This window comes from Ammodytes marinus, assembly GCF_949987685.1.
Source record: "Ammodytes marinus genome assembly, chromosome: 1".
In the NCBI taxonomy this organism is placed as follows: Eukaryota; Metazoa; Chordata; class Actinopteri; order Uranoscopiformes; family Ammodytidae; genus Ammodytes; species Ammodytes marinus.
Genome location: NC_137230.1, coordinates 25,538,647 through 25,565,211, shown reverse-complemented (window position 1 = coordinate 25,565,211; position 26,565 = coordinate 25,538,647). Strand labels below are relative to the sequence as shown.

Genomic DNA, 26,565 nt, shown 5'->3' with positions numbered 1-26,565 from the left:
CCAGAAGTGACTCAAAGTAGGTGTGTGATTGAATGTCTTAGCAGGATTTGTAGCTGTAGGGTAGACACACAAGTGATGCTATAGTTTAGCAAGTTGATTTGCCCCAAATCGCTCTTCGACACAAGCATCAAATTTTAATTCATTTCTCACTGAATTTAACATGAATCTGTGGTCTGAATGTATGTAGTTATATTACTGAGAAAAACCTCCCTTTAGATATGAGCTTCTTCTTCAAAACCTTTTTTTCATTTATTCTTTATTTGTCCTCCCCATTTTTCTGTTTGAGTTTCTGCTTTCTCTCGCTCTCGCTCTCTCTCTCTTTCTCTCTCTCTCTCTCTCTCTCTCTCTCTCTCTCTCTCTCTCTCTCTCTCTCTCTCTCTCTCTCTCTCTCTCTCTCTCTTTCTCTCTCTCTGTCTCCCTCTCCTCCTTTGACCAGCCACTGACCTAGGTAGTGACTGAGCAAGCTGTTTGTCGGGGCTTACCCAAACACAACAAAGGGGATGTGGGTTGGCCAAACACAGTGAATGTGTGTGTGTGTGTGTGTGTGTGTCTGTGTGTGTGTGTGTGTGTGTGTGTGTGTGTGTGTGTGTGTGTGTGTGTGTGTGTGTGTGTGTGTGTGTGTGTGTGTGTGTGTGTGTGTGTGTGTGTGTGTGTGAGAGAGAGTGGGTCTGTACCCCCTGGTGCTAAGAGTTTCTTGACCGTTTGCTGACACTGTCCCCCCTCACTCCACCCCCCACTGTACCTAGACTCTCGGCCCTTCTGTCTACCTATTCCCATCTCAAGCACACACACACACACACACACACACACACACACATACAGACAAACGCATGACACGTTCAGTTCACTGGGTTGACTGCTTCCTGTGCTACTTAGAGGATTCAAAATGATTACATTTCCATTTTAAAAAACGAGTGCACTCCTCTCATTCGTCGCTGTAAGATGCTTTGGATGAAAGCGGCCACCAAAATGTGCACATGTACAAAACACAAATAACACAGGGAAACACATAAACTTACAAACGCTTACAAGATGCTCCCTGGCATTTTTTTTCCCCTCTTTTCTGCCAATAGGAAATCTTTTTGTGAAATCTCATGGGCGTGTTGTCTTGCTCATGGTCAGCACATTTTTCAGAGGATTTAAATCTCTGTATGTTAGCAAATCTCTCTTTTGCTCTCTTTTTCTTCTTGCCCCCTCCATCTTTTTATACTGTATCTTGTCCTGTGTACGTTTACATATTATCCTAACTATTTTAAACGCAGTATGGTCCCAATAAAACCTTTCAAATAAGTGGCGCTCTTCTCCTTTAAAGCACTATACAGACATTATTAAATTAATATTGTTTTCCGTTTAACTTGATATTAGGGGATTTTATTCTTTTTAGATCCCAATATAATTCAACATTCAGTCAACTTGCATTCTAAGATAAACATTTGCATTAACTGTAGCTTTGAATATACCTTTTTAACAGAGAGCGCTAAAACCAGGAAGCACAGTTCTAGTTTGAGTAATACCAATTCATTCATTCATTTGAAACATTTGATGGGCTCTCCTCTCCTCTCCCTTATCCACCTTTAAGTGGTAACCACGGTAACATCCAATCCCCTGAGAGATAGGCCTAATTAAATTAGGATTCCTTTGTGTCAATTAATTAACAAGAAAGAAAGAGAGAGAGACGGCAATCGAGAAACAGAGATTGGGCAAGAGACAAGAAAATAGCAGTTCAGAAAGTCAGAGAGCGAGGCCCTTTACTCAAATGGTGTCTATAAATTAATCTTGTTGTAGAAGAGAGAGGTACACGGGTTTAGCAATCTTGACGATATCATAGAATAGCTTGAATGCACAACATCCACACATGAATGCACTGCAGAGACAGCCCAGTTATCACCACTTCACACCCATAACTCAGATGTCCTTTTCCTCTAGTCCACATTTTTACATCTCTCCCGTTTTTACCTTCATTTCTACACTATCGTCGATTCATGTTGAATTTTTATTTTATTTTTCATGTTAATTTATTAAAAAATCTAAGGTCTCTCTTTGTTATTTGTCTTTTAGCCAGTGCAATGCACAGTGCCTTGATACACTTCATCTGTCATTTCTTTCAGGTGTTCGTCTGGACAGGGTTCGTGGTGGGAGACAGAAGTATAAACGTCGGATAGATGCAGACAACAGTCCATACCTGAACCCACAGCTGGCTCTGCCTCCCAAGAAGCCATGTAAGAACACACACACACACACACACACACACACACACACACACACACACACACACAAGCTTGTTACAGCATATGTAAAAGCTCTTTTCTCTCAGAGGTTAAGCAGTCATTCTCAAGGACAGAAATATGCACGGTATCTCATACTCTCCAAACTGATATGTGCAACAGCATCTGACATAGTGTGCAGAGGGTACTATGAAGGACATGCTATATTTATATTCTAGCATCTTGTATCACTAAAGGCCGGTTTCGTAGACATGGATTAAGCCTAGTCCTTGACTAAATGGAATTTTGAATGGAGATTGTCCATTGAAAGTAAAATTTAGTCCGAGACTACGCTCAATCCATGTCTGTGAAACTGGCCCTATGTGTTCATGAAATAGACAGGAGTGGTTGGTCAGAGGCCAGAAGTACAAGGAACAGCCTTTGCATCAGTATATTTACTTATGGAGACAGTTGGACAGTAACAGCATTGATACACACACACACAGACACATACCCACAGATACACATAAATAGACACCGGCTGAGAAGCCCATCTGTTTGGGAACAAGTTTATTTCCCTGCCTATACTGCTACCAGTTTGGGGTCATAACATTTTATATGTGTAATATTTCACTATAAAGGCATTCATTTAGCCATGCTGGATTGGCTGAGTTTCTTTAAAGAACAAACCCATTGCCAAAGCCTGATGATTGAAAAATTAACAAGGGAGAAACTGAGTGAAAGTGGCCGAGAGACAGGTGGAGACAGAAAGAGAGAGACTGAACCTAAATAGGAAGGTTTCTCAGTGAGAGAGAGAGAAGAGGGAAGGGAGGGAGAGGGGGGGGGGCAGCCAGCAGCCTAATCCGGATTAAATCCAATCTGGCAACCACATCAAACTAGAGTTAGCTCTTTAGCTAACCGTCTGCTCGCACACATAACACACACACGCACACACTCATGCAGTGCAGATTGAGCAGTGTTTAGCAGCTTGGTCCCCAAAGCCCATTTTGCTTAAAGCTGGAGCATATTCTGCTTTAGGCCAATATGCTGAATGGCTGCACGACAGTGTACTGAGACTTCTGCACTACTAATCATTGAAATGATGGGATAATATGACTGTGTGTACACTCAAATGTCTGTCTTTATAGTGTAGGTTTGCATACACCATGCATAGTGTCAATTGCAGACTATAGAACAATTCCTTTCAACTGTTTAAATTAGATTTTAGTCTTTAACCCTGTTATGATTTTCATCAAGCATTTGTCACTGTTTGGTTATTTGAGTTGAGTTATTTACTGGAATCCTCAGTGCCCACTCAAAGAAGTTCTTCAGGTTGTAATCCCAGTTTACATATTTATCATAATACAGTGTTAATACATATCTCTCTCTGATATGGTTGATATAGACTTCCTAGGTCTCTGTTGTTCTTTTTCTTTCACATACAGTCAATACACAAAACAAATCTTTCGGTGTCTCTCTCTCTCTCTCAGATACACGCACACAGCCTATCTATCTGTAGCCCGATCCCTAGCCCCAGCGTCCCCATTGATTGTGTGAAAACAGAACAATAGCCCAGGGTTTGGAAATGGGCTTCCATTGATTCTAATTAGGGAAACATTAAATAAGATTTACCCACAGATACTGCAGTGTGACTGGGATTGGTTTGGCTCAAACGACCCTGGAGCTTGAGCTAGAGGGAAGAGGATGGAAGGAATATATATATATATATATATATATATATATATATATATATATATATATATATATATATATATATATATATATATATATATATATATATATATAAATGTGTGTGTGTGTGTGTGGGGGGGGGGTGTGTTTGTAACAAAGTTGGGGGTGTAGACTGTTAGATCAATAAATAACTCATCCCCACAACTCTGTTTCACTCCCTCTTGTTGTTTATCTCTATCTATATGTCGCTCTCTCGACTCTTCCTGTCTGTCTTTTACAATTTATCTATAGCTGCTTTATTTCTACCTGTCTGTCTTCTCCCATTTGTTTCTTTGCTTATGTCTCTCTCTCTCTCTCTCTCTCTCTCTCTCTCTTTATCTCCTTTCCTCAATCCTTTGCTCCTCTCTTGCTCTTCTATCCCATGTTATTATTCCCATGCTTGATTAGTCAGTGGATTCATTTGGAAGCAGGGTATCAGTCTGTTACTAATGGGCCATATAGATCTCATCACCACATTTCACCATTATCAGCTGAGCTGTTTGGCTTTCAGTATTATCTTTCCCTCTTGTACGTATCAGCAAACTTCTTAAGGCTACAAATGACAACCTTCTGTGCAACTTGAATCAACAGCAGTAATCACTTTTTAACCACACCTTAATCTCTCCTGAACTGGAAACGTTTCAATATTTTTTGGGATCTTTCATCAAGTGCATTTTACTTTGAATCATATAAAATGTACAACTGGTCTTGTTTTCCTTTGCATTTTGTGATTTGAAATGGTCTCAAAACTCCAAACTGTCTATTTTATACCATAAAATATTATGTGATTTATACAATATTCTAATACAAAACAAATACATTATGTCAGTCATTGTTTTAAATCTCTAAATACATTTCAAGATGCTATATTAATAGACACTAATTATGAAATAATGAATATGTAAAATATAATACAACATGATGTGTATTGTGTGTATATGTGTGTGTTAACTAGCAGGACATGCCATAAAGGATTTTGCATATGACCTTTCAGATTTTGTTTGCACCGTATTGATGTGGAACTGCTTGTAGCCTGCTATGGCAAAAATTCACCATCTCTTTGTCTCTGTGTCTTTCTCCTTGTCTGGTGGCCATGTCAGATGCCTTTGGCTGCCTTGCAGATAACAAAATCGTCTCTCACCTGCTGGTGGCCGAGCCAGAGAAGATCTATGCCATGCCTGACCCAACAGTACCAGACAGCGACATTAAGGCCCTGACTACGCTCTGTGACCTGGCAGACAGAGAGCTGGTTGTCAACATCGGCTGGGCTAAACATATCCCAGGTAGGGGGGAAAAAACTCTGAACCCTGGCTTTCACACTGAACCTAGCCTGACTCAATCACACACACATACAGTACATATATTCTAAGAGATTTCATACACACATCCACACACACATATACAGGAAAAAGACACACAAGCACTCATGCTGTGTGAATTGGCAGAGAGTCCAAGGTTAAACATCAGCTGCTCCAGATGCAGTTTGGGAACCCTTACATACATACATGTACACCTGGTGCTAAGGTGTGACCTTTCACCCAATTCCTACGCAGACAGTCTGAGCCAGTGACTCTCCCAGGCCGATCTAATGCCCTCAGTGGTATTACACCTTCCCACACACACACACACACACACACACACACACACACACACACACACACACACACAAGCGCACACTGCAATTCAGACCTTTTGAGCCAAACAGTCAAATCCCCTTACCTTTGACCTATGTATGCGTGTGTGTTGGGGTCTGGGTGTGTGTTTGCCTGTAGTCGCTGTATCGTGTATAAGACAGAGCCATTCAAAGCCACAGCTTTACACTACTGGTGAACTACACTGTGTATGTACTGGTATTACATTTTTATTTATTTTTTACATACAAATGTGATGTCTGTAGCCAACGTTGCATCATTTTCATTTTCCTTTATTTATCCTCGAAAGATCATTGAGGGGTGACCCGTTTTTACAATGACGTCGAGTCAAATACAGATATACAATATACAATGAGAATACACAACAAGCTTACAAAGAGACAACAACAATTAAAACATTCAGATCAATTAAATGAAGCAGAACAATAGCCTAATTAAAACAGGCTGATTCAAAATAATAAGTTTAAATTGGTTAACAGTTATAAGTGTATTTATTTTAATTTGATGCTGTAGGCTGTTCCACGAGTCAGGGGCACTGTGGCTAAAAGCAGTCAGCATCAGTATCCCTCTAAAAGGTTCATCACTAATCTAATCTTTTTTAAATGAATCTTCGTCCCCCACCCCCTAATCTGTTCCAAATTGGATCTGGACTACAAGATGAGGAAATTAAAACGGTGGCAGATAGACACATAATGAATAAGTAAATGTGAAAAACAAATGAGAGGAAATGAGCGAGATTGACGAGTACAAATGCATGTGGCTGTAAAGGCTATATGAAGAGGAAGACATGGAGATGTCTGAAAGGTAGTGATGAAGCTGTAATCTGGTTTTGGTATTAGTGAAGGAGCCATGCTGTGACAGCAGTACGGAGGAGGGAAGAGTAGTGTCTCAGATTAACACAGATTAGCACAAAGATTAGCACCATTGTTGACATGAAATATGGTTATAGAATAGAACAGAATAGAATTACCCCCATGCTGCCACTTCTCTCACTGTATAGGGGGGAACACAAGATTAGAGGCGTAAATACCACTCAGTCATGCTGCGTAAATCTATAACAATAAAGTCAATGGTGTTGGATAACAGGATCTCAAAATGATATATATTATATCTTATCAATAAATGTGAAAATAACAGAGGGAAAGGACAAAAGAGAGAGAGAGATGGGAATATACATTGCTTCTTGTTAGTGTATTGATCCTTGTGCTGCTATATGGACAGTAAGCAGACATATATATTGATCCATATACCAAGTTTAGCTCTCTGAATATTTATTTTTCTCTTTCAAAACAACATTGAGGCCCATTCCAATACTATCTCCCGTCATCTAATCTCCCTATCCTGTGTTTTCTTATAATTCAATTGTCTCTCCCTCCCCCTGCTACATATCACACACGCAAATATACACTCTAAAATACACTTGATGCGTATTTAATGTAATGTTTTGCATTGGGATTAGCTTTTCCTTTGCTGACTACTTTTAAAAGTAAATTGACTAAATGGAGTAAACCAGGTTATGTGATGGTCTGTGTGCATGTGCATGCACGTGTGCGGTGCGTTTGTGTGTGTGTGTGTGTGTGTGTGTGTGTGTGTGTGTGTGTGCAGCTTTCTGTGTGGAGGGAGCGAAGCGCAACGATTGCTTGGCGGAGGAGAGAAGATGGCGTGATTAGATGAACGAGAGAGGCAATCCACTGCTCACAGAGAACGATAGAACTCTTCATCTTCGAACTGTGTGTGTGTGTGTGTGTGTGTGTGTGTGTGTGTGTGTGTGTGTGTGTGTGTGTGTGTGTGTGTGAAACTTTATGAAATCCTCATTGTTTACACCACTGAACACTGATATAATACTTTCTCACTCTAACACACACATCCAAACATGTACACTACACACAGAAAGTGATCTACTGTTCACACAGAGTGGAGAGGATTGTCAGAAAGAAATACACCTCCTCAACCTTCTTTATCAGACTTTCTCAAACACACACACACACGCACACACACACACACACATAAACACACAAACAACGCAAACAATAAAGAGCACACAATGACTGAATGACTGTATTGAATAGAATAGAATAGACCTGTTAACCTTTTTGAAGCCGTCTTGTTTCAAATTATTGTCAAAGTGTGCATGTTTGTGTGTGTGTGTGTGTGTGTGTGTGTGTGTGTATGTCTTTGTGTGTGTGTTTATTTGTGTGTGTGTGTGTGTGTGTGTGTGTGTGTGCGTGTTTGTGTGTGTGTGTGTGTGCGTGTATGTGACTGACTGTGTGCAGGGTGTACATGTGAACACACACATGCACACGTCTTTGCTCGCCATGGTACAGTAATTTTTTTAATCAAATTGATGGAGAGAGACAGAGAAACAAAAAGAAAAAACGGAGGAAGAGAGAGGAGAGGTGAAGCCAATTTATGCTTCATGATATGGCTGCGCAGCACTGCGTGCACACACACACACACACACACGTACACACACGCACACACAGGCTGCTAACAGTGGTAACAACGTGTCAAGGCGAGCGCCAGGCAGCTAATTTGAAGTCATTAGATGTCTGCCGTACTGGCAACAATTTGTTACGGTCACACACGCACAAACACACACACAAAAACACATCACATACACACACTGAGTTAAGAGCCTTCTGCGGATAGCGAGGAGGCTAAATTGTAAACTAATTTAAACATCACTCAGTGTTAGAGAGGCTGCCTGCAAGACAGGCCCCCGGATAACAAGGCTATGGTACGTGTGTGTGTGTGTGTGTGTGTGTGTGTGTGTGTGTGTGTGTGTGTGTGTGTGTGTGTGTGTGTGTTAATGTGTCTTTGGTTGCTAGTCATGTTTGACACACAGAATCGCCCAACCTTAGAGGGTGTACACACATATCTCTTTGATTGGTTATTTTATTCTTAAGCTGTGTGTGTGTGTGTGTGTGTGTGTGCGTGTGCGTGTGCTTATTTCCATACTGATATGGCCTATATGCAAACATTTGATATGTCATTAGGAGATGAAAATGAGGTTTCAGACACAGTGTGTGTCTCGTGTTTCCCACAAGGAATGGGACACTGTCACGCACAACCACCTCACACATGCACTTGTGTGTGTTGAATGAAGAGAAGTTGCTGAGGGCAGAGCTTAGTTAAGTTGGCCCACAAATATAAAGTATGAGTCACACTCGTTCAAATTGTTATTCGGAGGCCATGAAAGGCTTTGGTGTCCAATAATATGGATAGGCAAAGGTAGGATCTCATTTTAATAGCTCTCCAAGAGACCACTCCAGTTGCATATTAGGCTGCATGTCATAGTGAAGTGCATGGATTGTGTTTGGAGAAGTGAAGAGCAGTCAGGTGAGAGTTGGAGGTGGGGAGAACAGCAAATATTTTAAAGGGAGTGAATGAGGGAGTGAATTAAAAGAAAGAAAAGGCCATTCAAAATCAGCCATTTATCTGTCTGTAAAATTGGTCTTTTCATCCTCTCTTTTCTGTCCCCCCCCCCACATCTCCATAATAACTAAATGACTACAGGGCAGTCATGCCAGCAGCTCTTATCTAGACTCATTGACACAAAAGAGAAAGACAGACAGGCGAGCACTTGACTCATCGAAAGAGCAAGAAACGAACAAATGAATGAATCAACGACATAAAGCCAGAACCTATACCACAGTCTATTTTACCAGAACCAGGGGACTTGCCATTAGTGTTTTTTTTTTCCTTACCACCCCCCTCCCCCATTCTTTCTTTATTCAAGAAAGAAATTGCTCTCTGGCAGCCCTCCACTTTCCTTCCGCTATTCTAATGCGTCCCTATCTTCTTTTACATGCTCTTTCTTTTCCTACATTCGTTCTCCCTCTCTTCCTTCCGTTCTCCTTTCAATTTTGACACTCAGGATAAGGAGTCTATGTGTCGGCAGTAACGCAGTATGATTGAGCTGTAAAAGTGGGAGGTGAAGGGGGGGTTTCCACCGGTCTATTCATTTTAATGGGTCTTTATGGAGATATGGGAGAAGGGCTTTGGGTGGTGGTGCTGGGATAGCAGGTGAGGAGGGATGTCCTCCTGTTTCATGTTCCCAATTCTTATTGTCTTATTGTCACATTAAGTCATTCAATGGCCTGTTTTCTTCATCTTTTTCTTCTTCTTACTCATTTGGATTCTGGTATGAGTGTTTAAATTCCCCATGGTGACGCTGTAGACATGAACAAGGTCTAGAGCTGGGTGATTGTTAGCCTCTTGTCAGTGATTGTTAAACTCTGACATTTCCTGTGACCAATGAGATGTTGCTTCTTCTTCAAAATTAAAATCAAAACGATTTATTTTACAATAAATAAGCCTAACTTAATTATTAATTGAATAGGATACACGCTTTCTACAACCGAGATATTATTAAAACATTTGAAAACACCCCGGAAGCAGTGCACATGCAGGAGTGTCTCTTTCCTTGTTTCTTGAGGCTTGAGCAGAAAAAGTCTCAGATTTCCTGTCTAGCTAGCAGGGAACCAACCCAATAAATAGTATTGGAAAACCCTCTGTTTAGTTGTAACATATTACCTGTGGAGTTCCTCAAGGCTCCTACATAGAGCCCATTAATTGTGTTATATTTTTTACAAAGAGTGCTGGGTGTTTAAAAAAAAAAAAAAAAAGGAGGAGGAGGAGGAGGAGGAGGGGATTGAAGCTTAGTATAATAAAAATCAGTCATCATTTGCCACCACACCCACCGCCAAAATCTTGCACAAGCATCATAAATAACCTGGCTCTTTAAATTGGCTAACAGAATTCAAGCAATTTGAATATTATTAAAATTGTGCGTTCTTTCTCCTATTTTTTATTTTGTTATTTTTTTATTCACTGTAAAATAATATGTGATTTCTTTACACATTTATAGTTGTGATTCAAAGTATGTTTTGTATCCCTAAATTCAATGTGATGGAAAATGACTGGAAACATAGAATAAAGGAGTATAGCCAATAGGAGGTGTGAGGGGAAACAAACAAACAAGGCTGAAGGGGGAGAAGTTAAATGTAGGAAATGGGTGGAGAATAAAAAGCAGGGAGGTCACATACACTCTGTATAACCTAGATACTCCCAAAGAGGCTTTAACACAATACTATTCTGACCCCATGGCTAAATATCGCCCATCCCTTCAACCTCACTTGTGACCTCTCTCTTTCTCCCTCTCTGCTTCTGTCCCTTCCCTGCTCTCCCTTGCTTTTCCCCCTCTGTCTGACCTGACCTCCCACCCTCTCCCCATGGTATCCTTAACCTCTTCATTATCAAGTCAACCTCACTCTAAACCCCAATGCCTCCCCCCTCCCCCTTTCTCTCAACCCCCCAAGCCAGCCAGCTTCACTGTCTTTTTCTTTGGTTTTGTCTGACTGAACGTCTTAACAGATACAGTGATCGGGGTTTATTGAGTCCAAATTCAGCTCTAGATTTTTAAAAACAGCATGACATACTGCTTATCGATCGGATCGCTCATTCAAATATGCCTTGTAGCTAACATTGGTACATCACAGCACGTTAGACGCCCAAAGGCCAAAGCCCTTCCCTAATCGTTACCTCAGCTGTTCTGCTGTACCCTTTCTATCTTGGTTCATGTTGTAAATGGTTGTCACTTACAGATTTAGTCAGCCAGTCAAGTAGTTGGTCATTCAGTGAGTTAGCCACATCAGTAAGTCAAGTAACTACACAGCCAGTCAATCAACCAGAAAGACACCCAGTCAGTCAGCAAATATTGATTGATAGAAGTGTCCCGCTCCTTTTAGCAAATCAAATGTTCAGGAACCTCTGCACACATGCACATGCCTACATTTACACATGGATACACACACAGCCTTGACTCCGAAAGTGCAGCTCTCTAAATTAATACTGACACACATTTTAACACTTCACAATGAGCTCCAAGAGATGCACAACCGGCAGTGTGTGTGTGTGTGTGTGTGTGTGTGTGTGTGTGTGTGTGTGTGTGTGTGTGTGTGTGTGTGTGTGTGTGTGTGTGTGTGTGTGTGTGTGTGTGTGTGGTGATAGAGGTAGGTGAAAAGCCCAGACTGGTGGTGATGTCACTCTGGCCGTGGTGTTGTCATCAATCAGCAAAGAGGTTGTTGGGCTTAGGGTCAGCGAGTGGTAAATCAGAAGAGAAATATCTCTCCACCGCCACTCACATAAACACACACACGTTTTGTCCATTTTTAAATCAATGAGCTTTATGGGCACGAAACTTCTGAAAACAATTCCCCCCTCCCCCCCGTGGTCTTGGTCTAATTTGCCATACTTGGTCTTCCAGCCTCTCCCTCCTTCTCATTGCCATTACCCTGTCTAGGTACACATGTACAAGTGAACTGGTGAAAAAACGCATACACGGAAATACACATGGACACACAAAGACACACGAGCAGATTTGCCCCCATTCTGTCGGCCAAGGCCAGCTCACCTTGACAGTCACCACATGCTGGGTGCCTTCTTAAGACAAACACAACACACTAAGTTTCAATGCATTCACAGTTGTCTAGATGTAACAACGAAAGCCGATCATTATTTAGCCAGGAAAATTGAATAAGAAAACTTGACAGTATTTGATGTTCAGTCAGTATATTTAGTTTAGTCCATACTCCATCAAGTCAGATATGCAGAATAAGCACTCTATTTTTCTTTAATGTGATATAACTGATTCCGCCTTTTCCATATTCCAATGAGATTCATCTCACAAATATGACTTTATAAGGATCTGATTTAGGTTTGGATTAAGAAGCATAATTGAATCATTGCTTTGATCTGTTTAGTTTATTTTGTGCATATCTTCATGTGTGTGTTTTCAGTCACTGCTGATTTTCTCTGAGCTCTGTTTGGACGTGTTTGTGCTCATCCCTGAGCTGCATAACACATTTTGATGTTGACGTCTTGGTTTAGAGTATGTGTGTATGCTGCTTATGTGAGTGTGTGTTTGTCTGTTTCTTTTTCCCACATTCGTGCATGAGAGATGTCTTATTTTCCGGTGAACCACCGACATGGTTTCCTCTTGCAGCCCATACAAACAAACGCACCCCTGTTTGCAGATGAAAACAAATATTGATGAAATCAAATTAGGAAAAGAATATTTGATATCCGAGCGTAATGTTTGGATTAAGTTGGGCTTTCCTTATTGGATAAAGACTGTGGGTATTGGAGGCATGTCATCAATATGAGAAAACAGAGGAGGGAAATTATTTTCCTTTCTCTGTGTATTGCTTTTCTGCTTTTGTCTCTCTCTACTTCTACTGCTTCACTTTTCTTCTTTTCAGTCCGGTGTGTTTGTGTCATTCTAGTCTTTTTTGTACATGGTGATATAAGTCACTTGGTATTAATTGGTAATAAGATAATCTGTTTTTTTAGAATATATTTCAACAAAGGGGTTCGTAAAGTGAACCTTCAATTGTCCTCTCGAACATTTCAATGAGTTAATTTAACAAAAGAGAACACACACTTTGTGGAAATGAACTTGACTGAATATACTATCAGATCTTATGTTGTCACCATGTTACAATGCCTTTCTTCAATCTAACAATACATGAACACACATAAACTGAAATGTTCTCAGAAATTCTGCCTCCCATGGGTGTCCAATGTGTCTATAAAATGTCTTAAGTAAGATTCAGAAAAGAGATACAAAACTATAAAAGGAGTTATTCATGCCAAAGTTGATGTTTTGATGAATACAGAGACACACACGGCAATGCACCTACTTATTCAGTGTGTGAGGGCACGTTCAGTCTGTGTTGACTCTCCTGTCTGTCCGATGCACTGTGTTTGTTTTGTCATCACTGTGTTTACAGTGTTTCCATGAAGATGTGCCTGTGATGGCACAGCTTTAGGTGCCTGCTTTAAAACACACACACACACACACACACACACACACACACACACACACACACACAGACAGACACACACTGGTATTACCTCTATCAGGTCACACCTTGGTGGTGACACACACCGTATGCCTTGAGACTTGAGCAACCCGACACATCATTCAGACACAACTTGCTTCACACATGGTACCAGCTGTCACTGTATCCACGTGTCACACCTGACCATATCAGACCTGAATTTCAAATACAAATAAAAAAACACAGGAGTCACTGCAGAAAATATGGATCACATCCACAACAGTACATTTTCCAATATCAGCACCTCTATATTAAGAATTAGATTGATTTTAAACTGCTGACGAAATCAATCAGTCAAATGTTTTCAACCACCCTATCATTAAAAGCTATTTTGATAAAAGTCATTCAAAAGATCAAGTTTGAAGTTTAACTGAGAAGAAAAACGCAAATATTGAAGTCATGAGAGATGCGCTCAGCAGCCCTTTGCTATTTTTCTTTTTAGTTTGATTACATTAGCAAATCAAATTCATTTGTCTATCAGCCTTTGAGACAGCCTGCAATCTGAGTACGCTGACTAATCTGCATCAAATAATGTCTGTCACACACACAAAACACAAACCAGATAGACGCCGCATACATAAGAATACACATGAGCAAGCACACATCCACACACACACACACACACATCATAAACATAGCCATGAACACTCAAACGTACACTTTGTAACCCCACATACACACACATACACACACATGCACAGTTTTCTAATATGTGACATCAGACAAGCTGTAACAAATAAATCAGCTCACCATCTGAGCACATCATCATCTAAGTCATCACTTGCAACAACAGTCAGCTTTTACCACTTTCAATTTGCTTTTGTGTTGTCTGTGTGTGTGTGTGTGTGTGTGTGTGTGTCTCTGTGCGCCTGAGAAAGAGAGAGAGAGAGATGATGTGATGTGATATGATATGATATGCTGGCGGGGCATAAAGATAGATGATCATAATTACGCACAGGCCAAACTCCATTTCAAATCATCATCATCCTATTCTATCTGTTGGAGCACACACACACACACACACACACACACACACACACCAAAAGCAATATATAGAGTTCATACACATACAGGGATTCACAGACATCCACACCCACATATCACACACACCTATGCATGCAGCAAATCTAGTGGAAGGAGGGCCAGGCTTGTCATGGCATCACATTATTTCTGTTGGTTCATGCAAAGTTCACAGACAGGCAAGAAATAATTATTCTCTCTTCAGATAGTATCTCTCTCTCTTTCTCACTCTCTCTTTACATTTAACCACTTACCTTTCCTCATTGTTTCTGTCCATCTCTATATTCCCTTTCCTTCCCTTTTAAATATACTGTACCTTTTCTCTCTTTCTTATTTGCTCTGCTCTTACCTTTGCTCCTGCACTTCTCTTTTCGTCTACATCTCTCACCAACGTTCCCCACTTTCTTCCATTCTATTCCTTCTTTGTTTTTTTGTTTATTTCTCACTCTCCCTTCATTTTTCTCTCCCTCTCTCACTTGTCCTTACATCCTGATGCTCTTTCACCCTCATATTACCTCTTCCACCTTTCTTCTACCTTACTCTTTCTCTCTGTCTGTCCCTCTCTCGATATCTCTCTCTCACACTCTCTCTCCTGTCCTCCATCTATCGTTCTTAAATAACAGTCCGGAGGATTCATCCTTTCCATCAGGGAATAAGCAGGTGGGAAAATAGGATTGGAGCATGCCTGTCACCAGCTGGGGACGACTTATGGCCTGTGCACACAACATAAACAGAGGCAAATGATATATACATATATACACACACACACACACACACATATATATATATAAAGTATATATACAGTATATATACTGTATATATATAGGACATTCTGACATACTGTGTTTCTATTGTATTCACTTTGTAATAGTTTTTTGTATCCTTATACAAATCACTTCCCACCTGCTATGTGGCTATATGTCTCTGGTCTCAGTACTTCACTGTGCGTTCACATTAAATGCACGCGCGCACACACACACACACACACACACACCAGTAATAATGTGTGTATTTTGTGTCTATTTAATCTTGATGAGATGTTTCATCTGCAGGCTGCTATCACAGCTGGCTGCCTTATTGTCTGGGTCAGACTGATGGGTATGTGTGTATGTGTGTGTGTGTGTGTGAGAGTTCTTTTCTCAATACATTCTGAGTGTGTGTCGCCCTGTTAGTCTGCACATGTATATATTTGAAACGGTTTGTTTTCCGGCAGAGAGTGGACATATTTGTCAAATCTACATCTAAACACCTATGTATATACCTGCATGAACAATACACATGCAAGTGTGTGTATTGTGCATGTGTGTGTGCTGTCCATCAAGCCACACACACAGCCGTACCAAACCATTGGCTTGGTTGCTGATGATGACATATGAGTTCCTGGCCTTGGTAATGGCTGTTAAATCTCATAATTACACGCTTCTTTATTGCAATGCATAATGACCCCGCAGCACTATTGGACAATTAATTAAGATTTTCAGCCCAGGCTTTTTCAGGCCCAGATGAGGCGGTGGAATGAGGTCTAATGTTCTTGTCTACGAGGGAGGACATTAAGGCATGATGCTGCAGGAGAGAAGGTTGTCTCTCTGTGTGCATTCATTTTCATCTCTGTCGTTCTTTCAGTCTGTGTATGCGTGTCTTTCTCTCTCTCTCTCTCTCTCCTTCTCATTCCCTCTGCTCTCTTTTTCTCTCTTTTTCTCTCTCCCCCATATTGCTCCATTGTTGAGCCTTTCCTCTCACTGCTTGTCCTGCATGATGATATTGGTGACCATATCTCTAATCTGCGAATGGTAAATTAATCCCTGTGGAGTTTCTGCGGCACTCTCTCCATGGAAAGCTACGGGGGATTAGACAGATAGAATCAACACAGCCACATAATCTCATATACAGACACCAGGGCCTGGACAGGGACCATTGGCTTTTGTTTTAACGCCTCAATCAGCAAGTTTCTAGTCATACATCAATAGTGCTTAACGAAGAAAGAATCTGGCTCATACCACTCTCTTGGCATACACTATCTTTACTTGTCATACTCATATTTTATACATTCATTTTAATGTAAAAATGTAGTTTTTGATGGACTCAGATAAACAAATAATTGTATGTAATCATTTTTGGAAGAAAAAAACCTGTCTCCCAGTGGTTTATATCTCACAGCAGCCCATTTGCTGATGCATGGACTATGGATTTTGTCTTTTCAGGAGAATATGTTTTGACAGGATATTGTTCTGAAAGTTAATCCACCAAGAGATCAATAGTCTGTGACACAACCCAGTTAATTGAACACGCTGGGAAAATGAAATAATTACAGACGATAGATAGATAGATAGATAGATAGATAGATAGATGGATAGATAGATAGATAGATAGATAGATAGATAGATAGATAGATAGATAGATAGATAGATAGATAGATAGATAGATAGATAGATAGATAGATAGATAGATAGATAGATAGATAGATAGATAGATAGATAGATAGATAGATAGATAGATAGATAGATAGATAGATAGATAGATAGATAGATAGATAGATAGATGGATGGATGGATGGATGGATGGATGGATCGATAGATAGATAGATAGATAGATAGATTTTTAAAACATGTTTGATCTTTATCCATGTTTCCTTCATATAATGTAACCACTGGCTTAGCAGTATTCCCCAAAAAACATTTCTCCTCTCCCGTTTCAGTTGACAATGCCAAAATAGAGAGGGAGGGAGAGAGAGAGAGAGAGACAAGCTTCTCAGTTTTGTGTACACATCGTCCCCCTGACAGATTTGTGCAAAGCTGCACACACACACACACACACACACACACACACAGAACGGTCATTGCTGCTTACATCGGCATTGTATCGAAGAGACAGGCAGCAGAGGTACAGGATGAGAGGAAGATTGTTGACTGAGTGGAAGAGAAAGGAAGATTTTAAAAATGGCTAAATTCTAGTGCAGAGCAGATTGTTGTCACTTCAGCAGAACCTCTTGAAGCCAAAAAGAAATTGCCCCCAGTGGAGCAATCTGTGGCACATGCCCCTAACACATACACACACACACACACACACACACACACACACACTCCTTGACATGACCATGGTGGAGCAGCTAGAAGTGGGTAATTAAAATGTAAATATTGATATTTTATTATTTGAAATGCTTCCAATGCAACGGTCTTAATGTCACTCCATCTGGCGTGCCCACAGAGACTTGGGGTTGCCCTCAACGATCGCCTGCCCCCCACCTGAGCAACCCCACCACAGCATATCTCTCTTGCCGCGTCTCCATTTTGGGTCTAATTAAGTGTTAAATATTAGCGCCCAGACCACAGAGGCCACACACACACACCACACATGCACACACAGAGAATACAATGCAAAACCCTCTTCGCCACCTCTGCCTCTCACCCCGACTCTCTTTCACACACACACACACACACACACACACACACACACACACACACACACACACACACACACACACACACACAACCATGGACACACACATACACACACTGAGCTCTCATCTCCACTACAGCAATGGGAAGATTTTAAGTGTTAATCTTGCAGTGCTGCTGATGGTGTCTAATGTATGCAATTAACAGTCAGCCAGGGCTGAGGGTTTGGTAATTAGCTGGCTGTTCACACTGATTAGAGGCTACTGCAACCCTATGACTGCTCTACCCTCCCCGAGGCAGCCCCGAGAACAAGGGGGATTGTGGGGGAAGGAGAGGGGGAAAGAAGTGGAAGGGGAAAGAACATGGGATGCAAGATATTTTAGCCAACCGTATGAAAGAGGATGAAGGTGAACGTGATGATGACGCGTGTTTGTGTGTGCAGTATGTAAATTATATGAGGAACGGATTGTGTACCAATATTCATTTATATATTTTTATATATACAAAAATGAGTCAGCTATTGTCCATTATCATCATTTACAGCATCTGCAACTCAAGGCAGACACAATAGATTTAACCAGGCAAGGTTGCAATTTAGATTTTTAATATTAAGCTAAATGAAACGAATATAAGCTATCGGTCATATCACTATGTCAACAAAGGTGTTTCAACATTTTTAATAACAAATTGAAATGCTCTGCTTTGAATAATAATATATGATACAGTTTCAATAACCTGGTTAATATTAATATTAATATTAATATGACATGTAACAATCCAGTAATTTGTTGGTTTCTTTCTTTTCTTGTGATGACAAAAAATTACAAAATTATGCTTGCTTTTACCACATAATGCAGAAAGTAATGTTCCAGTGCCAAACTCTGCTCATACAGGAATATTGGGCAAAACACATTTTAGAGTTGAGGGAAACTTCAAATGTATTTGTCTTGTACAGCAATGTAGTATTACTGAACAGTTTGGGGTTTGCCTTCTCTCTACATTTTTACCTAAACAAAATAGTTCAAGCTAACCTTAGCACACACAAGAAACATTGAGATGGGAGTTACTGTATCACAACAAAAGAAAGCACTTTGGCTGCATCATAAACACAACAGGGTATTGAATGATACAAATATGGTGTCACATATGAAGCAAAGGCTAGATAGAAATGGACTCTGTTCTTTAGTGATTCTGTTCATATCTTCATTCATACACACAGACAGACAAACTGTTTTGATACTCAAAGGATGTTGATAGACTAACTTGATTTTTCTATCAATGAACGATAAAACCTAATTTATAATTTCCTATGAACTCCACTTGAAACATGATAGTTTTTATCAATCCAAGAATCTATTTGTGTGTGTGTGTGTGTGTGTGTGTGTGTGTGTGTGTGTGTGTGTGTGTGTGTGTGTGTGTGTGTGTGTGTGTGTGTGTGTCTTTAAGCCCCTCTAAATTATCTGGTTCTCTGGGTAAATTTGTTTCCATTCCATTGCGCATCTCTGTGTAATTGGGTCAGCTGGTGGATGTGTGTGTGTGTATGTGTGTGTGTGTGTGTGTGTGTGTGTGTGATTTGCCAGCACGATTGTCGTGTGTGTCTAACTTGTGTGTATTGTTTCAGCTTGGCCAAAGCCATCACAGGGGGTCCATGTTCATTTGGGCCGGCGTCTGGCCGTATGGTACGAAACAGTTTGAGATGCGCACACACACAAACACGCATACACACACACACACTCAAAAAAGCATCACAAGGGAGCACTTGCGTTACACAGCATGAAACAATGTGCACGCTAACACACATTTAAACACAAACCCATACAGAAAGTGGTATGAGAGAGAGCACTGGAGCCACATAACACAGTGTGCATACAGAAGCAACACACACACTCATGCAGGGCACCGATGTGCTGGTAACTGTTGGAAACTTCACGTGTTCTAATGCAATCTCTATCTCAGTGGGCCAGTAGACTTAAATCTGTCCCCTGCAGAACACAATATGTGTACATGCTGCACATAGACAATCCACTGTCCTCCTCACACCTGCACTCACAACAGTTTACATCACAGCCCATCAATACCTCTTCTGTATTTTACATCAGAATTACTGAGGCCTGGGACTATTGTAGGATTTACAAAGAGAAACAGCCATTCCTATATCTATCAACAAATAACTTCACAGCTGTTGTTGTTTCATCCATTGCTATCAGAATAATGAAGATAAATGGCACTATGTGATTTTTAATAATTGTTTTAATGAGGAGCTCATCACCAGGATTCCCCTCATACAGTATACATCCAGCCCCCTGAGTGTAAATTCAGTTTTACTGTATTGTGTTACATTTCTATGACAACGTGTGGGGCGTATTCTTACAACATCGAGACCGATAACTCTTGATAAGTGTGTGGATCCCTGCTGTTAAATTGTCGAGACAGACTGTGAAGCTTCCTGTTAAATGTGTCCTGGGGCCACAATCAAATAGGACAGAACACAGTGGCATCAGTAACAAAGCTAGCAGGTGCTCAATGAGCACACACACACACTTGCAGATATGTTTAACTTTCACACACTACATTTTACTTTAAGCGTCCCTTTTTTCAAACAAGGGCTCATAAAATAACACCCAAATATGCCAAAAGTCCTGTTTTAGTGCATTGACAGAATATAAAAGACAAATATAACGTTGTTTGTTTATAACTGAGACTAGATCAGCTTCGCAACCAGTTTTCACACCTGTCACATTAATCCACATACACACACATTCAAACAATGCCTCCTTTAGTGCATCAGTTATTGTACATAGGTACTATCATATAGACACACAGACTCACATGCACATACAAATAGCTTCACAAATGCCACAAAGTGTACACACACTGGTGCACAGGTACTCATAAGCATCATAATCGGGTCTCACTGGTTCCCTTTTGCCCTGTAACCACAAGAAAACAAATATAGGCCTCCTGGATATGTGTGTTTGTGTTTGTGTGTGTCTGTGTAGCAACTGGGGCATGAGAGAGGGCTATCCTGTGTGTGTGTGTGTGTGTGTGTGTGTGTGTGTGTGTGTGTGTGCGTGCGTGCGTGCGTGCGTGCGTGCGTGCGTGCGTGTGTGTGTGTGTGTGCGCGCGTTTGTGTATTTGTGCCAGACTGTTGTGCGGTCTCGGGTGTAAACGTGCAGTCAGGACTCATTTGGCAGACAAACAGGCCGCAGGGTGGCTCGGGATTCGACGTGTGTGTGTTTGTCTTTATGTGTGTGTGCCTGAGCAAAGGGAAGAGAAAAAAGAAAGAGCGCAAGAGCAAGCAGTAGAGGTTAAGTCTGCATGACTGCACTGCAGCCTCTTTCTGTCAGACCAATGTATGGCACATGCACACACACACACACACACACACACACACACACACACACACACACATACAAATAAATAGCTCCACACACAGGCTCTCTCTGTACCTTCATAGATATTATGTCCTAATATTTTAGCAGACACGCCCACATAAAAGTACACACACATATCAATGTAACATATAGTTAACTAGGGTTATTAAGTTGACTTAATGCACCCCTTACCTCATCCCAATTATTATTTTCATTATTTGAGGAAAAAACAAATATCCAACACTTACACCCGGATATAAAATTTATGATTTTTGCCAGATGAGTTTAGTAGAATGCGTGAATGTTGTCTGAATTATTTCCACTGGTGACACATCCAACCCAGGAAGCTCCATATGCTTTCTCTTAATGGAACTAGTCTTGTGCACACGATGGCCATATCCCAGTTAAATTAGACAGTATTTGTGTAGAAAGTGATTTTAATAGACTTAAAAGCTCATTAGGAACATAAATATATATATACAGTTTATCATACTTTGTGTTCAGTTAACATTGAGAAAAGGACAAAGAAAGCTTAGCTCAAGCCTGCTCATACCAGGTACATAAGTATGTGTCCAATAATGGTGTCTTGGGAGCAAATGGCTTCACTTCCATATCAATGTTTCCCCTCAACCACTTTTTTGTTAATATCTTTCAGTAAACCTTTGAAGTTTATTTTAATTTTACATCACCGTACATTCAGCTCCACAGTCACCACAGCAAACAGCATACGATCCATTTAACATCCACACATACACAAACACACCCGCATTACCACACATAGCATGCGATGCTTTATCAACAATGGGCAGAAAGGAAATGTAATTAGAGCCAAATAAGGAACCTTCTTTTGTCAAGCGAAATCACAGGTATGAAAGAAAGGTCTCCACCCCTCCCCCTACCACCACCACCACCATCCCTCCTTCCAACACCTTTCTTCTCTCCTCCTTCTCACTCTTTCTCGTGCTTTCTCTCTCTCCATCAATACCTCTCTCTCTCTCTCTCCATCATCAGCACTAAATTCCCATTGATGTTTCTTTTCTTCTGCTGTATCGATCGCTTCATGAGAAGGAAGGGAGGAAGGGAAGAAGGGAGAGATGGCGTTATCTGTTAATTAATTTGTCCTGAAGCTGGCCGCCTATTAATCAGACAGATAAGAGGCATTGGATGGCTGAACAGCGCAGACAGGCTGGTGGACAGAGGAGGGGGACGGGGGGAGGCACACACACACATACACACACACACACACATACACACAAACACACAGAAATGCACACAGATAGAGACGCACATGCAGAGACTCACAGACACATATGTATAGGAATTTGTGCATATATACAGAGAATACAGACATGCTGATGAAACAAAAAGTCAGCACGCTCACAGTACAATGTATATGTATGTGTGTTTTGTTCAAATGCACAATATAAGCACACACGTATTCACCAAAGCAGCCAAAATGCTTTCACACACACACACACAAACCACATCCTGATAAAATCATTGATGTACCTCAATAAGAAAAGCTGCACTTTCAGCTCAATAAATTAATCACAGAGTTTTAATTATTGGCATTTTTTGTGTGTGTGTGCGTGCACAAACATATGTGTGCATGTTACCTGTAATTAGGAAAGAGAAGTTTGTGTATTCGATGACTGTGAACCATATTATTAATTTTCAACCAGTTGTGCAGAAATGTGTGAAGTTTGTGTGTGCTTGCTTATTTGTTTCTCTTTGACTCTTTGTGTGTGCGCACATGATAGTGAGTGAGTGTGGTTCTTTGTGTTTGTGTGTGTGTGTGTGTGTGTGTGTGTGTGTGTGTGTGTGTGTGTGTGTGTGTGTGTGTGTGTGTGTGTGTGTACCCACTTCTTGTGCCTTGTGTGCCCTGGATCAGATTCCACCAGAGGGATGTGCCCGAATTGATTGAACCCTCCTCACTGCTCCCAATGCCAGAGCGCTAATAACACATATGCACACACATAGACACACACACAGACATGTTAAAAAACACATCCAGTGACACCATTAAATCATATTAACCCCCCTCATGTCTTCTTCTCTCCACTTGACCCCAGGGTTTGAACAGATTCAATAAGTGTGTGTGTTAATTTTAGCAATGCCCACGCTCATTTCCCCTGCTCACTTTGAGTGGTGAAGTCCTAAGGACCCCCTAAAGACATCTGCCTCCCTGAATGAGATGTGTGTGTGTGTGGGAGAGGGGGGGATGCATCAAGACCCCCTTAAGAAATTCACCTCTAATCCCTTCTGATGATTTCATTAAGTAGAGGAAGACACTGCCAGTTGGCAACGATACTGCTCCCTTCACTGTGCCGCGCTTGTGTGTATCAATCATACACATTTGGATTAATTCCAGTGTATTCCTATTCATCTATGTGTATGTATATATGTGAAGCTGCGTGTGTGTGTGTGCGTGTGCATGTGCGTGTGTTGGAAATGTTAACAGTTGCAGATAGACTGAATTACAGCGCATTGCAAACAACAATAGCGACATGGACCTAATGAAAAGCCTGCCATTACCCATCAACACACTGTGAGATAAGAGCCCCTAAAGTACCTGCACACACACAAATACACCAACATACATACATACACAAACACACACACACACACACACACACACACACACACACACACACACACACACACACACACACACACACTGTCAACCACCTACCATCTCAAGAGGAGACACATTGCAGCAGCTGTTGTTAAAGAAATGTCTTCCTTCTCCTCTGCCTGCTTCTCCTGGCAGCATGCTTCTCTCAAACAAACACAAACACACACACACACACACACACACACACACACACACACAGAGGTGTGCCCACATGGGCCACTGTCTTTGCCTTTCCTATGAAGGCCTGCACACACACAAGAGCACACACATGGACAGACAGGCAGGTGTGAATGGACAGGTGTGTGAGGAGAGGACAGCTGTGAGGAAAGGTGTGAGTGGGCAGGTGTTCCATTAAAGAGAGACGGACAGAAAGAGAATAACAGAGAGGAAACGACAACAAGCCAGGGAATGGGCTACTTTAAATATAATGTATGTTAAATATGAAATATACAAGGTCAAATATCACAAACAAAATCATATAAGAAATGCATTACATAAAGTGAAAGACTGGGCAGTGGGCAAACATGTGAAACAGGGAGACTCTGAAACAGATAGGACATGCAGACTGAGTATGTATCAAGATGAATAGGAAAAAGGTGAAGCAGGAACACAGATGGGCAGCAGTCTCTGACAGACACTGACAGATAAAAAAAAAATCACGGATCGTGTCTGAGGGACAGACAGATTTAGACGTAGGCAAATGGATTGACACTGGAGAAAGCAGGAGTTTTGAGGCCCTAGCAGCAATTAGTGTGTGTGTGTGTGTGTGTGTGTGTGTGTGTGTGTGTGTGTGTGTGTGTGTGTGTGTGTGTGTGTGTGTGCGCGTGTGTGAGTGTGTGCGCATGTGTTTGTGTTTGAACGGTGCAGCAGCGATGGCTAACATTGATCCATGGAGGTTGTGTCAGGGGGAGATAAGGCCTGCCTTTCCCCAGAGAACAGCCCCGGGCGAAGGGGAGAGGGGTGGAGAGGGAGAGGGAAGAACTAGAGGGGGACTGTGGTCAACTGGGTGGGTGGAGGGCGAGCGGTGCGGGGAGGCTGATCTTGACCCTCTTCTTTTCATTGCCTTTGTCCCTGCTTTGTTTTACTTTTAAATGCCAATCAATTTACTTAACTCTTAACTATTTGAAAGACTGCTTACTCTTTACTAACTGTATTAAATCATCCTTCTTGTTTTCCCTCTTCGTCTCAATCTCCCCAGGTTTCTCCACACTGTCACTGGCAGACCAGATGAGTCTACTGCAGAGCGCATGGATGGAAATCTTGATCCTACGCGTTGTGTACCGCTCACTGTCCTTTGAGGACAAGGTTAGTGCCTTTGCCCTCATGTTGTTCATCTCACTCTATTGAATTATATGAGAACAAATGTTTGATTTGCAACATCTCCATCCTCCTCTTTAGTTGGTGTATGCTGAGGACTACATAATGGACGAGGACCAGTCGAAGCTAGCTGGACTTCTGGACCTGAACAATGCCATCCTTCAGCTGGTCAAGAAATACAAAGCAATGAAACTAGAGAAGGAGGAATTTGTCACTCTCAAGGCCATTGCTTTGGCTAACTCAGGTTGGAAATATATTCACTCTTAGCTTAGCTCTCAGGCACCAGTCCCATGGGCCTCGTTTAGACTGAACCATCAAAAGGCTGAACTCCAAACACACACATACACACAAAACTGCGACAAATGATGCATGTTTTCACACTCAGACATTTTTTTTTCTTTTACGACTGCAGTTGTCAAACCTCCCACTTCCACTGTTAAAGCCACACACCGTTATGAATACATCCACAAAGGGACCGTACAAACAACCACACACACACACACACACACATCTTCAACCCCCAAACAAAGTGACGATCCCTTTTACAATTAGCATAGTCGTCTCTTCAGATGCCTGTTAAATAAGGTGAAATCATTAGAACCCAAAGTCTGTCGATAAAGCCCCTCTCTGATGTGTCCAGCTGCATCGACAGCTGACTGACACACACGCGCCTGCACACACACACACACCGAACACACACACACACGCGCCTTCTTCCTCCCATGACCCGTCTTTTGAACTTTGTCTTGGAAGCCGGCCAGCTCTTCAGTACTCTTTAATTACAAGGGGGGAGCTGTCAATACAATGTGTTTAAATGAGAGAATGCAATGGAATAGGGCTTTGAATAGGTAGGGAGCGACCTTTTGTTCTGACTCTGCCACCGTCAACAGACATGCACATAACACATTCAAACACAAATACAAGCACACTCTTTTTCTCAAATATACAACTTTATCTCTCTTATACACACATAAACACACACACTCAGATGAGTGTGTACTTAAATGTGATCCATTGAAAAAATAAATTCTCTCTCACATACAGCACACTGTGATGCCCATGCAGAAAATATTGACCTAATGTTTTCCTGTGGGCTATGAGTGACAATCAATCTCTTTGCTCTGCCTGCCTGTTTGTGTGTGTGTGTGAGTGTGTCTCTGTCTGTGTCTGCCTAAATGTTGATGTCTGAAAGTGGAGAAAGCTGGGTGGTTCTGTCGTAATGATCATGCTGATGATTATGATGAAATATTCGGCAAACGGATGTTACATAGTTCTCGTTGCCTCTCGTGGGATGACACACACTAAAAAAATTGTTAAATGTTGGAACGTTAGA

The 26,565-nt window shown here is 41.3% G+C and overlaps 1 protein-coding gene across 6 annotated transcripts in view; it reads left to right on the top strand.

Moving 5' to 3' along the window:
* Nucleotides 1-26,565, top strand: part of esrrga (estrogen-related receptor gamma a) — a gene marked incomplete at both ends in the record, with an annotated part of 68,530 nt that overhangs the window by 39,189 nt on the left and 2,776 nt on the right. For 3 of the 6 annotated variants that reach the window (XM_080038604.1, XM_080038605.1, XM_080038606.1), the window contains 4 exons: nucleotides 2,109-2,219; nucleotides 5,057-5,218; nucleotides 25,114-25,220; nucleotides 25,314-25,476. In XM_080038604.1, the coding sequence (XP_079894730.1) occupies nucleotides 2,109-2,219; nucleotides 5,057-5,218; nucleotides 25,114-25,220; nucleotides 25,314-25,476 (543 nt within the window). Of the gene's footprint in view, nucleotides 1-2,108; nucleotides 2,220-5,035; nucleotides 5,219-25,113; nucleotides 25,221-25,313; nucleotides 25,477-26,565 lie in introns of all 6 variants that reach the window. The other 3 variants (XM_080038603.1, XM_080038602.1, XM_080038601.1) reach the window with 1 other exon arrangement.